This window comes from Sinocyclocheilus rhinocerous, unplaced genomic scaffold (genome assembly GCF_001515625.1).
Source record: "Sinocyclocheilus rhinocerous isolate Xijiao unplaced genomic scaffold, SAMN03320098_v1.1 scaffold148, whole genome shotgun sequence".
In the NCBI taxonomy this organism is placed as follows: Eukaryota; Metazoa; Chordata; class Actinopteri; order Cypriniformes; family Cyprinidae; genus Sinocyclocheilus; species Sinocyclocheilus rhinocerous.
Window position 1 is genome coordinate 2,021,919 of NW_015653472.1, and position 14,033 is coordinate 2,035,951.

The 14,033-nt window shown below is 35.5% G+C and overlaps 1 protein-coding gene across 1 annotated transcript in view; it reads right to left on the reverse strand.

The window, feature by feature from the left end:
• lrp1ab (low density lipoprotein receptor-related protein 1Ab) overlaps window positions 1-14,033 on the reverse strand; it is a 126,047-nt gene that overhangs the window by 59,684 nt on the left and 52,330 nt on the right. The window contains exons 8-9 of the mRNA XM_016522513.1: window positions 2,461-2,623; window positions 1,094-1,316 (exon numbers count right to left, since the gene is read on the reverse strand). Of these exons, the coding sequence (XP_016377999.1) occupies window positions 1,094-1,316; window positions 2,461-2,623 (386 nt within the window). The remainder of the gene's footprint in view (window positions 1-1,093; window positions 1,317-2,460; window positions 2,624-14,033) is intronic.

Sequence of the window (14,033 nt, forward strand, 5' to 3'; positions counted from 1 at the left end):
ACCCTATACAAGTGGTTCTCAACCTTTTTGACTCAAAAGCCTCACCTTCTCCACAACAATATTCAAAGGCCCCATGACTTTTCATGACAGTTGTTCTTGATGTGTATATATATATATATATATATATATATATACTCATTATAAAAATGCCCTTGGTATTTTATGATTTTTTAAAATTTACATGACTTTTACAGTTCTAAAAATCACACAAATGAGGCTTCCTTATATATCCCAGTATATAAGAGTGATTTAAAACTCTATATCCAATTTTTAACAATTGCTTTAGATTAAAACTGTAAAATGGATTCAGGGTTGACTGTTCAAAATTTCTTTGAGTGGTTGCGGAGTAATCATTTCCAAAGAGAACTTAAACCAGCACAATTTAATAAAATGTTTAAGAGATACTGGACTCTGGCATGATCCCAGCGATAACTGAAAATACAGATGTGACTTTTAAGTCATTTTAAGACCCCCTTGGAAGTTTGCTGGTTGAGAACCAATGACTTATACTATTTTTTGTAAATAAATAAATAAAAACAAACAGAAAAAAACACATTAAAAATCTATTATTTTAAATGCTGCAAATGAATTTAGGCATCACAACAATTTAAATGTACAGTTTGAGAATGGACATTCATTTTGAGATCATTTTGAGTGTCATTATAATTATTTTTAAAGATTAACTTAACTGATGCTGCTGTTATATAATGTGCATCCCTATGCAAAAGTCTTGAAACATCACATATTAATTTCTAGTAGGACTATGTTAACATTTACAGTGCAAGTTTATTTTTTGCAATACGCTGAATGTAAACTAAAGGACTGAAATGTTTTAAGAAAAAAAAAAAAAAAAAAGTGACACTGTGGACTTGCACAATGCTCAGTTTGCACTGCTGCCGCAGGTTTTAGATGAGCTAATGCTGATCTTTCAATCCTGCTGATCATGTGATGTTCTCAGTTCCAGAAACTCACGAGTGATGACATCAATGCAAGTGACATCCTGAGATCATGTTCATGGCTCCAAACAAACAAATCTCTAACAGCATGTACGTGTTTGGCATCCACAAAAGTGCATGTGACACTTCACACGTACCAGTAATCCCTGAATGATGGTGTGCCGGTTCTTGCCTTCGTAGTCCACCACCTCAATGTAATCCAAGTAAGCGTCAGCCCAGTACACCAACTTGCTGACCAGGTCCAGAGTGATGCCATGAGGGAAGACGATTTTACTGTCTACCAGTTTGGTGCGGTTCTGGCCGTCCATATCACAGCGTTCAACCTTTGGGATTTGGCCATAGTCTGTGAAGAACACTTTCCTGGAAAAGAAGAAAAGGAGATCTTCACAATATTAGGGCTGTCATGATTCCTCAATTAAATTTGAGTACTCAATTATAAAAAATCCTCGATTGCATCTTTCTTGTGACAATTAACCAGCAAAACACCGGAAATGGCGCATTCCATGGATGAGAATCCATGAAAAGCATTATTAGACCGTTTTCTAAGGCTGTATGAAATATTTAAACCATTTAAAAATCATAAAAGCATGTTATTAAAAATCAAAAAAGTGTTATTGTGAGTTCACAGAGGCTGCGATTCAATTAAATAAATATAAGCGCTGCGGGTATAATATGCGCTTTATTTATATGCGGGTAGGTTACGTGCATCTCAGATCGGCTCCATTCACAGTAAATGCTGCTCCACACAAACAGTACTCATTTACATGCGTGGACCGTCTCAAAATCCATCTTTGCATATGCTGTGAGTCTGAGTCGTTCATCTGGGAACAATGTGCACCATTCTAACAGATTTATAACTATATTGTTTTATTAAATTATATAATTGTTTTGTTCAATAATACCATATTTGCTTTTGATATTTTATTTAAACCAATTATTATTGCCTCATTGCTATTATATATGTATTTTAAGTTATTTTAAAGTCTATTCGCTTAGGTCTATTTTTATTACCACAAAAAATTATCTGATTACTCGATTAATCGTCAGAATAATCGACCGATTACTTGATTACCAAAATAATTGTTAATGACAGCCCTATAACGTTCTTTATTCTAGATGATTCTATTTAGATTTATTCTGTCCAGATTCAGTTATTTATTTAATAATATTTCATAAAAATTAAATTATTAAATTATGGGATGTACAACAAATACTACCCAGACATATAATTACTTTACAATTAAATAATATTTCTTTTTTTATGCTTTCTTTGCAATAAAATTAATAAGATTTTTTCCATAGTATAGTATTAAATATTGGGGGATAAATGCACTTAATTACCATGAAATTAATGTTATAAAAAATGTAAAATATATATGCTTTTTTCTTTTTCTATTTATTTTCTATTGCTATTTTTATCTGCAGAGAACACCAAGTGGCACGAGTGACGTTGGACTTTGTTGGTCCAGACAAAGATTAAGGAATAACGGTCTTGGGGTCTCACCCCATGGCTGGGTCCAGTGCAATTCCTTTAGGGTTATAGAGCTCCAGGTCCAGCAGGATGACACAAGTCAAGCCATCTTTACTGCACACAAAAATGCGGTCGTCCACATCATCCACAAAGTAGAAGTTTCCTGTCAGCCAGTCAATAGCCATCTGCTCCACATCTGAGTTTGTGAGAGAGAAGCAAGACAGGAAGAGAGTGAAGAGGAATACAGGGGGGAAAAGAGAGGAAGAGATGTTTTCAGTGTTTGCTTTATTTTTAGTCAGTCATAACTGCAGCTTCTGTCTGACTCAGCAGAAAGATGCTGCACCGTGTTGGAATGCAAAACTTGGAGGACTGGAAAAGAGGAAACTGAAAACAAGAAGCTATGTAAGTTTGTAAGAGCTACAAGATGTTTGTATCAGTGAATCAGTGTACTTAAACCTAGCCCCATTATCAGGCTACTATCAGAGGAGAACCAATTAACCAAGACCAAACCACACTGCAGTCATTACTGTGCTTTGAAATCTCATTTGTACAAAATTCTGCTATTCATAATTTAGCATTAATAATCAACAAACAAAAAAAATGTCTGTGCACCTTTTTTTCACTTTCAGTGTAGACAGACAAATGACTCATTGTTAGCTATGTTTCCATCCAAGTTGCAAATTTAATTTAAAAGTTGGAATAATGCAAAAATTTTGTGAATAATGTGTCATTCCAATCTTCAGTTTCACATGATCCTTCAAAAATCATTTCAATATGCTGGTTTGATGCTCAAGAAACATTTCTTAATATTATCAATGTGGAAAACGATTGTGCTACTTAATATTTTTGTGGAAACTGTACAGTACAATTTTTTTCAGGATGATTTGATGAATAGAAAGTTCAAAAGAACAGCATTTATTTGAAATATAAATCTTTTGTAACATCATATATACATATATATTTACTTATTGATCAATTTAATGCATCCTTGCTGAATAAAAGTGTTAATTTCTTTTAAAAAATCTAAAAACTTTTGGATGGTAGTGTATATATGGATCAACCAAATAAAAGCCCGAAATAATACAAAGTTTGATCTGACAATGATCTGACAGTACAAGCTGTGTTTTATTCAAAAAATCATAATGTGCCCACACAAAACTCAAGCAGAAGAAATGCATCTAATCAATCATTAATCCATTCTGACATAAAATGTCAGATTGAATTAAATGCAATCGTTACATAAGAACTGCTGTACGAATGATTTACACAGAAACTCGTTCTGCTTGTGTTTTATGAATAAGGCCCGATGGCTTTTATGCATGTCTCTGCATATGTATGCATGTGTGTGTGCGCATATCAGCCCAACTCTCTGACTCACTGTCACAAGACGATTATTCACTCAGAGTGTTGTTCCCACTTTTACGCATCAACGCAATTAAAAAGACAGCAAAGCAAAAAACCTGATTGCAGAAACTCTACAAACACTATGGTAAAAAAAAATCTCACGCTAGGTGAGACTCTATGCTAAAGTGTCTCAACCGTCTCCACACATTTAAAAAAACTGACACAGACGCTCGTTCTCCATTACTGCACCTTTTCCCCGCACAGGGAGGCTGGACTTAGCCATACAGATATCCTCCATTCTGGGAAAAGAGTTTGAAATGGTAATTCGGTGAATACTAAGTTTCTCTTTCTCTTCTCTGACAATAAGACTCTTTCTGTGCGGGCCGTGCTGAGCTCCAGCTGTGCAGGCCGGTCCGCAGTGCCTCCCATGATGCTTGGTGTTGCAACAGCTGCCACCGTACTTCCTGTTATTGATTTGGGGGAGGGTTTCTGCAGGCATCCTCTAACGATCCTCAGACATAGGAATATATCCTTGTTGTGCAACCCTGTGCAGCGAGCTTGTGCAAACCAGACAAACAGTTCTCACACATTTCTACAAAGTCCGGTAAACAGAAGCCCTGCCGGGAAATGCAAAACTGCCTCCAGGCCACACTAAACCCTCCCCCCTCGTCCCTCAGCCTGCAAAACAAACACCCACTGTACCTGTTGCGCAAAACTGTAAAAGACATGTTATTCCAGAGGGCATTTCATCCGGACACTCTCGTACTGTACAAATCTGCTAAATTACTCATCGTTCTTCACCCCCTTCTTTCTTCAGAGGGAAGTATGCAACAATACGTGGTAAGAACATCTGTAACTAATCATCTGTAACTACATCTCAGTACCGGCAAAAGGTACCACATATGGTTATGAACTGGGATTTGTTGTGAAAATATGGCAGGAACTGCAGATGATTTTGAAAGGAGTAATTCAATGAAAAAGGGAAGGGAAAGATTGCTTAGATTTCAAATTACTCAAGATCTACATTTCTGTAAGTGGAAACTGATATAGGCAAGTGACTACCAATATATCAAGTGTACCTATGATAGATAGAAGACAAGGTTACAGCTACCAGTAAAGTGAAGCTTAACTATATCAGTGACAGAAACACAAGAGATTTAAGAAGAGTGAGGAGAACAAAGTGCTGTGTGTCTTTGAGGCCTGGGACACACTGGTGGGAATCCTATGAATGGACAACTCTTTCAACAAGGCCAGAGTTAGGGTAGTTCTCAGACATATGGAACATACAACACTGATGCATCAAATAACAGGAAAATAAATGACCCTGTTATTGTGGTAGCTAAAATCATGCATATAATAATAAACTGAATTGCTTGATAAAGTATGGAGTGAATGAATGTGTTAGAGAGAAAACACACAGTAACAAATGTATCTACAAAGAAGCAAACAAACATACAAATTAAACTAAAAGATATAAGACAAACAATGAGTGAACAAATAAAACAAACTAAAAAACATGCATTTAGAAAATGCACAAGCTACAAATACGTTTAGAAATGTACAAGCTAAACAAACATGTATGTATAGCAATGACTGACAAACAAACAAGTAGATGGACAAACAAATGTATGGATGCACAAACAAACAAATGTTTGTTAAAAACAAACATACAAATGAAAGCACACAAACACACAAAATGAACAAACAGCTGATTTGCACCTGACACCAGAGTAGCACTTGACTAAAATATCACTGCAACCAATATTACACTCATTTTGCTACACGATTAGCCTCCTTTTGAACAATCCTCCACTAAACCGTTTTAGTGAAAAAATAAAATGCACACAATTTCTAAAGTGCAGCAGGTCTCAGTGAAAGCAAGTGAAAACACCAGAAATATGTACGGGAAGATGCATCAGTCACACTTCATGAATGAAGACACCAGCAGACTCTAGAGCTCAGATACATCTGGACTAGAAGTGGGCCATTCTTAAAATGGCAGGAAAGCTATTACACAACCAGCGGCAAGGACGTCCTGAGCCAATGAAGTGTCGTGACACCCTCAAGCATGACTAAGAGAGAGCTGATATGCTCTACCCAGGTTCATCAGCCACAGTGGGGACGCCCACTCGCCCACCACCCCTCCTCACACACTGATGATGAGTTTGTGTGTGCATCCTGCTCTGTTTTCAGGCTTTTTACGGGGGAGAGCGGTCACGGGGCACATCTGGAGTGCTCATCTGCCCAGCATGCAACAGTTATAAATCACTCCCCCTTGTGAGAAATTGGGCCATACAAGTCAATGCAGCCCCATTACCGCACAGCACCCCCAGCATCAAATAAACCTTCTGCATCACAGAATATCTGCAGCATATACACTCATTAAAAAGACTCATCCATCTACTGTCCTTCCATTCCTCCCACCTTTCCAGCACAATGGCCACACAGAGTCATTAGGGATGTGGCTATAGTAACAGTTGTCCTATACACACCAAAGAGCAGAGGCTGTTGATTTATAGGTCCAGTTAGAGGGAGAACAGAACTTTGATAACACATAATTATCTCAGCCCTGGTGGCGTAGGGCCTCTGAACACCGTGTAATTGAATGAGCATGCTCTGATTTACAACCTCTTTGAGGAAGTTTTGCGACTGCTTTTGTAAAAGGCCTGGGAAGCTACATAATTGGTGGCATAGGTGCTCACAGCATTAAACCTACAGTGAAGCAGAACAGAGGACATCTGCTGTCTTTGAGAACATCAAAGAGCAATGTCAAAAGACTTTTAGAGTTAATGTCTGTTCAATGGGGCCATATTGGACAATTGTTTTATTGGAATATTGGAATTGTTGCTTTTGCTACCGTACCTAGAGCTGGGCGATATGGCCCAAAAAATTAATTATCACGATAAAAAAAATTATATCAGACAATATCGATAATTATTCCGATAAAATCTTTATTTCTTGTTGTAGAAAGATGTAGAAACCAGACTGTTAATTGTGGTTTTAAACTTGTCTTTATGGTCAGAGCTTGACAAACACTTCATGTTTTTGAATTCTTTACACTTTTCCAGTCATTTTTCCTTAAAATAAATATCTTAATAGAAAAATTAATTTTTGCATGTTCTAATGAGTGATATGGTTTCAAATCATGAAACAGGTTAGTGTTGCCCGACTTTGATGACGCTTATCTTCAGCACAGTTTGCAGTGCAGGCTGCAATATTAATAATATTACATTTTTTGTCACTTAGAAATGCACATTTGACAGAAGCTTGAGTTGACAGTAGTAGTACCTTGAGTTAGGATGCAGATTAACCATTGGTCGTCCATAGTAGCATACATTTAAATCATGATAACCTCAGTTAAAACCACACACATAGCACCTCAATACCATGGTAAAAATGTAACTGTATATGGTTTCTAGGTATTTGTATGAAAAACAGTAGTCTAAAAAGATTTAGTATAAATGCACAAAAGCTTAGCTTAATCACAAAAAATACTGTAATTGTATTCCATTACTCCTTTAATACATTTAACACGTCTACATTAATAATATAATAACAATAGATATGAATATTCCACATTTCTGCCACAATACCATGGTGCAGTTAGTGTTATAAGGTAAATCTATAGTAAATGATGGCGATTTGTAGACTGAAAAGCTTTCTGACTGTATCGTTGCGCACAGTGTTTCTGCTGTTTGTCAGCGTTGTTTTATCTGACTTTAAACTAGTTTAAATAATTCATTCCGCTTTTGGTGTATAAACATTATATCGAACATTAATTGAACTCTTATTATTGTTTTACTGAGGAAAATTATATCGCGATAATTATCGTTATTGTTTTACCGTCCAGCCCTATCCATGCCTTTAAGATTCTGTATGCAAATGACCACTGTTTAGCATCGTTTTTCTGAAGCCATACAACTGATTTGTGTGAGAAAAAGCCATTTTAGTTATGTTCTGCTAATGTTCCCCTCCAGTGAGCTGCTAACTGCTGCAACTGGATCACTGAATCAATGAGTTTGTGAACAAATCATTTAGACCAGTTTTGCGAAACAGATCAACCAATTCATCGAAGACTGAAAAGAATGACTCGTTCATGAAATGGTCGTAGTTAATGATTGGTAATGGTTCATTTAAGAATTGGACATTGGTAAGATTTTCAATAAATAATGTCTTTGATTTCAGTCCGTTCATCACACAAAGCTACTGTATCACATGACTTCAGACAACTTCTGCAATTCATAAGGACCACTTTTATGACACTTTTTCATATTTTTGAAGCTTGAAAGCCCCATTCATTGCTACTGCATGGAAATGAGCGACCAACATAGTTTTAAAAATATCTTCTTTTATGTTCCACTGAAAAAACCATACAAGCTTGATTCAATATGGGAACATAAATAATGATTTACAATGATAAGATAATTGGTAACACTTTACAATAAGGTTCCATTAGTTAATGTAATAACTAACATGAACAAACAATGAACAATACATTTATAACAGTATTTATTAATATTTGTTAATGTTAGTTAATGAAAATACAGTTGTTCATTGTTAGTTCATGTTAGTTCGCAGTGCACTAATGTTAACAAGCACAACCTTTGATTTTAATAATGAATGAAATTAACATTAACTAAGACTTAATAAATGCTGCAGAAGTATTGTTCATGCTCATGCTAACTAAACTAGTTAACTAATGCTAACTAATGAACCTTATTGTAAAGTGTTACCATATAATTTTATGATATCCCTTTAAATATTGTGTAACTACCTAACTTGCTGCTCCTGGAAGACTTAGTCTGTGGGATAAATTGATGGGGAACATTATTCTGTGCTCTGGTAGACAGCTGAAGCTTGGGCTGGATGGGAGATGGAGCCAGAGTCCAGGCTGCTAGATTACTCAAACGGACCTGATCAGTTCTCTAATCACAACACAGTCTGGAAATTTCCCAACTAAGCCAAGAGAGGACATGTAGGCAAGGTTTCGGAGTCACTCTGACGCTCCAGCTGTAGCCCAGTATCTATAACACAGTTCTGCAAGGCAAACTCAAATTTACGGAAAGAGATTGTGTGACTCATTGTTTTTCCCCTTGTCTTGCATGTAGCTGAGTCTGAAATCAGAGGGACAGTGATGCACAGGGTCCAGACTTCCTGTAAAACTATTCTGAGACACTGAAGCTCTGTTCTAGTGATCTTCCTTACTGTCTACATAGGCAGCTAAATTATGAGGTTCCATCACTGTTAATAATAATTAATCAACATAATCATCAGACAAATTCATAATACTTTGACTATTATTGTTATTATTAAATAAGGAATAATCTTTTTAAATATTTAAATATTTTATATACTTTCAAATGTAATTAACATTTACCCATGTTAAGTTACTAAAACACTAGTAATTCATATAATATATATTTATATTATAATATAAATATATAATGATTATTCATTATATAATGACAACAATAATAGTCAAATTGGCAAGTCAAAATGTAAAATTTATACATTTTATTAGTTTTTATTAACATTTACATTTCTATCTTTACACATTTATGTCAATTTGCTATAATAATAATACTAATAATAATAACAACAACTATTATTATTATTATCATCATAACTATAATGATGTTATCACTTATTAATATATTATGATCATGACTATTATTATTATCATCATGAAACCTCATAAGTGAGAAATCTGGAATTCTCAAGATGGGCAAAAACTTGAATCATGCAAACAGCGCTCTGAACGTGAAGTTTGAAACACGCCACAGTTTAATTTGTGACACTGGGAGCTACATCAGTCCTAAAGAGTAAACAGGGCGTGATTATTTCTAGCAACAATAAACTACTGTGCGCTAACTCGCCGTCCCACCCTGCACACCCTTCCTGTGAAACTGCTTCCTTGGTGTGCTGGCGAGTGGCTTTCCCTGGCACTCCAACATCTCACACACACACACACACACACACACAAAGAGAAGAAAGTGTTGCATCTCAGACCTCTGTCTCTCTGGATCATTATCCCTCCGTGCTGGAACACACAGCCACACTTGGCAGCGTCTTCATCAGAGAGCAGCCAATATTTAGTCTGAGCTGGCTTTCAAGTCACATCGATCCCAGGAAACGTCCACCACTTATCAACAACATGCACATCAGCACAGTATTTAGTATCCTGTGAATCATTAGGGTCATTGTCTAAAGGTTATACCATTAACAGAATAAAGTTTTGTACAAACGAATAAGATGTGTGACATTAAATCATTCTGTGAAGATGTCCTGCAGTGTGAACTAATATAATCCATCTATAACTGTTATAAACAACATTGCTGCTACTTTTATTTAAAACAAACAAAAAAAAAACTATGCATTCAATCAGCTTTTTTTAAACCTTATTTTAGGGACGTGCAATAAATGACTAGTCAACTCAAGCCTTGAAAAATTAGGGTGGTTTCATGTTCACGTGATTTCAGTAATACACATACGTTCTGTTCCATTATGTTGCACTCTGCAAAAATGTGTCTGAAGCCAAGAACATGATTAAGAAGAGGGCATTTTTAACTTCCTAAGTAAATGTATATGTAAAGCATTTTTCCACTAAAGATCTAAAGATGTCCACTTGCATGTACGACTGTAACAGCAGTGACTTAAACAGGATGAATTTAAAGAAGCAAAGCAGAGTAAAGTCAGGACAGACTGTCAGGATAACAACTGAAGTACAGTTACTACAAATATTTTAAAAAATAGCTAAATATTATATAAAAAATTACATACTAGTTATTCAAACCATCATGAACCATTCCTACCTCATATAAATAAAAAGACTACATCATAAAAAAATCTATTGTCACACTGCAGATCCATTTAAAAATTATAGAAAATAAATATTATAAATTGTGAAAAATGAAAAAGAAATAATTACCAGTTATAGTATATATATATATATATATACATGCATACATGGATCAGTAATTATTGTATCTGGGTGTTGACGATATGCCATGCAGCAAAATGCAGGCCAGCATTATTTAGTGCCATGTCAGCATACAATTCTGTTGCAAGTAAGTTCTATGGAGAAGTACAGTTCATCCCTGCCCTCTTTTCCCCAACACTTGTGTTCATGACGTACTTTGTGGTTGGACTCATTTAAGCAATGCAGACTGGGGTGTCAGAACTTTGGAAAAGCCTTTTTAGCAGTAAACATGCAAGGGAAATATTTTCCCACATTCTAAACTAGAAAACCTGCAGGCTGTTTAATCCTGCTTGAACACAGCTACAGTAGAAACAAAACCAGACCAGGTGGCAAATAAGACAGACCTAATAATACAGAAACTCCCTACAGGGCAGGAATGTCTAGGTGATGCAACAGTTGATGTAATGGCTGATGTTATATGTTATGAAAGGTGTCGTAGCAATTGCTGCAATGGTTTGGGCAGCAAACAGCGTATCATTGACATCCTAAATCACAGTTATTGTGTTATACTATCTAGAACAACCATGCCACTGTCGGTATGTCACTGTGAAGAGCATGTCATCAGACACTAATTATATGTTTTCCAGACAAACATTAAGACTAATCATAGACTGAGTCGAATTAAAAGTGATAAATACTGACATAAATATGTAAAGTCCTTTCTCTGTCACTGCAGATAGGAAACCGGGGCCAAAAAAGCATCAAGAGAAAGTGCACATCAACATAATTTTGTTACAAAACAATGTGACCTTCTTTCGTCAATGGAATGGAAGAGTTACATTTTAAAAAAATAATGTGGGCACTCTTTAGGTTAGTGAATGAGAACGGGGGATATTAACAAAATAGCACCATAAAAGTAGCCTAAAACTAGATTCGTGCTATATTTCAAGACTTCTAAAAGTCATCAAATCTTGATATCCACCCCACAGTTCATGAGAGAAATAATGATGCCAAATTCACAAACAAATTGTTCTTTTGAGTCAGATCTTGTCAATGAATTGCTTAATCCAGGTGACAAAACCGGTTTGAATGATTCATTCATTAATCAGACTGGGTCTGGTTCTCCAGCTTGGTCTGTTCCTCACACAAACACTTGGTATACAGCACAAGAGTCATATGGACTGCTTTTGTGATACTTCCATGCCACGGCTCTATTAATAAATTGTTTTGGCAGTTTGAACGCTTTGGTTTCCATTTACTGTAACTGCATGCAAAACAGCAACCAGCAAATCACTCTAAATTTTTCCTTCTGAAGAAATTATACTACCGTTTAAAAGTTTCGGGTCAGTAAGTTTTTTTTGTTGTTGATACTTTTGTTTAGTCTGCATTAAATTGATCGAAAGTGACAGTAAAGACTTTTATATTGTTATGAAAGATGTATATTTTAAATAAATGCTGTTCTTTTGAACTTTCTATTCATCAAAGAACCCACAAAGATATTAAGCAGCACAACTGTTTTCAGCATTGATAATGCTAAAAAAAAGGTTTCTTGAGCACTAATGATTCCTGAAGGATCATGGGACACTGAAGACTGGAGTAATGGCTACTGAAAATTCAGCTTTTCCATCACAGGAATAAATTCCATTTTAAGATATATTTAAACAGAAAACAGTTATTTTAAATTGTAATAATATTTAGTAGTTTTAGTTTTGTAATAACTTTAATAATAATGATTTATTGTATTTTTGATCAAATAAATGCAGCCTTGTTGAGCAAGAGTGTTTCTTTCAAAAATATTTTTTCTTAAATATCTCATGCACCCCAAACTTCTGAATGGTAGTGCAAGTCATATGGGTCTGAAATGAGGAATTGTAAATGATGACAGAACATTTATTAACTTCTGTTTATGGATGAACTATTCATTTGGCAGCAAAAATCTGTAACCACAGATACAACCCAAACAAGGAAGCTCAAATTATTTCTTGTAAACCAGGGATGGGCAACTTTGATAGTGTCGAGGGCCAGCATTATTTTTTCTTTATACCAAGGGGCCAGATTACTAATACACATCCACACACCTTTTACACCTTTTACAAAAGGAAATCAAAGTATAATTAATGTAATTTGTTTTTAAAGATTTTATTAAATATAAAACGTGTGCAGTTATGCCAATTCAATTGGGAAACTTTGTTGTCAGTTGACAAGCATTATGTAAATATCTCAATTGCATTGTCTGTAAATTTACAACAATCAATTGTACAGAGGCCTAAGAGGACAGAAAAAGTGAAAGAAAAATGTTAAGAAAAGGGATAAGTCAAAAATATAATTTTTTTATTAATTTAAATTATTAATCATCAATAATATTAAATAACTTGCTGCGTAAAAATATGGGTCAATTTTCGCACTAGTCTAAACAAAAACAGCAGACGGGCTTATTGAAAATGCAAATTCATTCTCTGCCAGCAGTCTTTCGGAACGGCAAAAATAAAAAAAATTCCCCAGTAATGGCAGAACACAAAGCACCTAACTTTGAAACCTGCAGCGCTCATATTCAAAGAAATCATAGCCATTAAGCCAGATCACAATTCTTGTCTTTCCGTCCCCAAATATAAGACCTATTGGAATCATAATTAAGACTTTCTTGTACCATTTAAGAGTTTTATGGCCTTAAAAGTGCAGTATGTAATATTGACAGCTGGCGGTTGAAATGGGTACTGCAGTCCAAATTCAAAATATTGTTTCTCCCGCCCCTCCTCCTCAGAGGCGATGCTCCAGCGAGTTGTCAGATTAAGGACACGCAACGGGAATGAGCGCATTTGACAATGGAAGGCGGTGAGTCTTATACTGTAAGCTGATGATTTGATTTATTCTCATTTTAATATGCCTCTGGTCTTAGAGGTTTTTATATTGATGCCGAGGCTTTTTAGGTCGGGTAGAATCTGCAATCTCTGACCCAGTTCATTTGCTGGCTTCCATGGCTGCGATACGCTGTTTTCCGCTCTCTGGCAACCCGGGGTGTCGAAATACAATTGGTTAAACTGGCAGTGGGTGGAATCACACAGACAAAAACAAAAACAGACATTCTGACATGGAATGCACATTTTCAAAGTAGAATAACTGGCTTTAGCGTTGTTTTTTGGAGAAACAAGTATGTGAACTTGGCATGTTTCCTAAATATCTGCAAATATATTATGGTGTTTTTATGCTTTGGTACAGTCAAAAAATTACATACAGCACCTTTAAATTTGATACAATTAAATTTAAGACTTTAAGAAACCCTAAGAACATAATTCATTGCATACATATCGTGCATTTTGAAAAAAACTGCATTTTACCTTTAAAA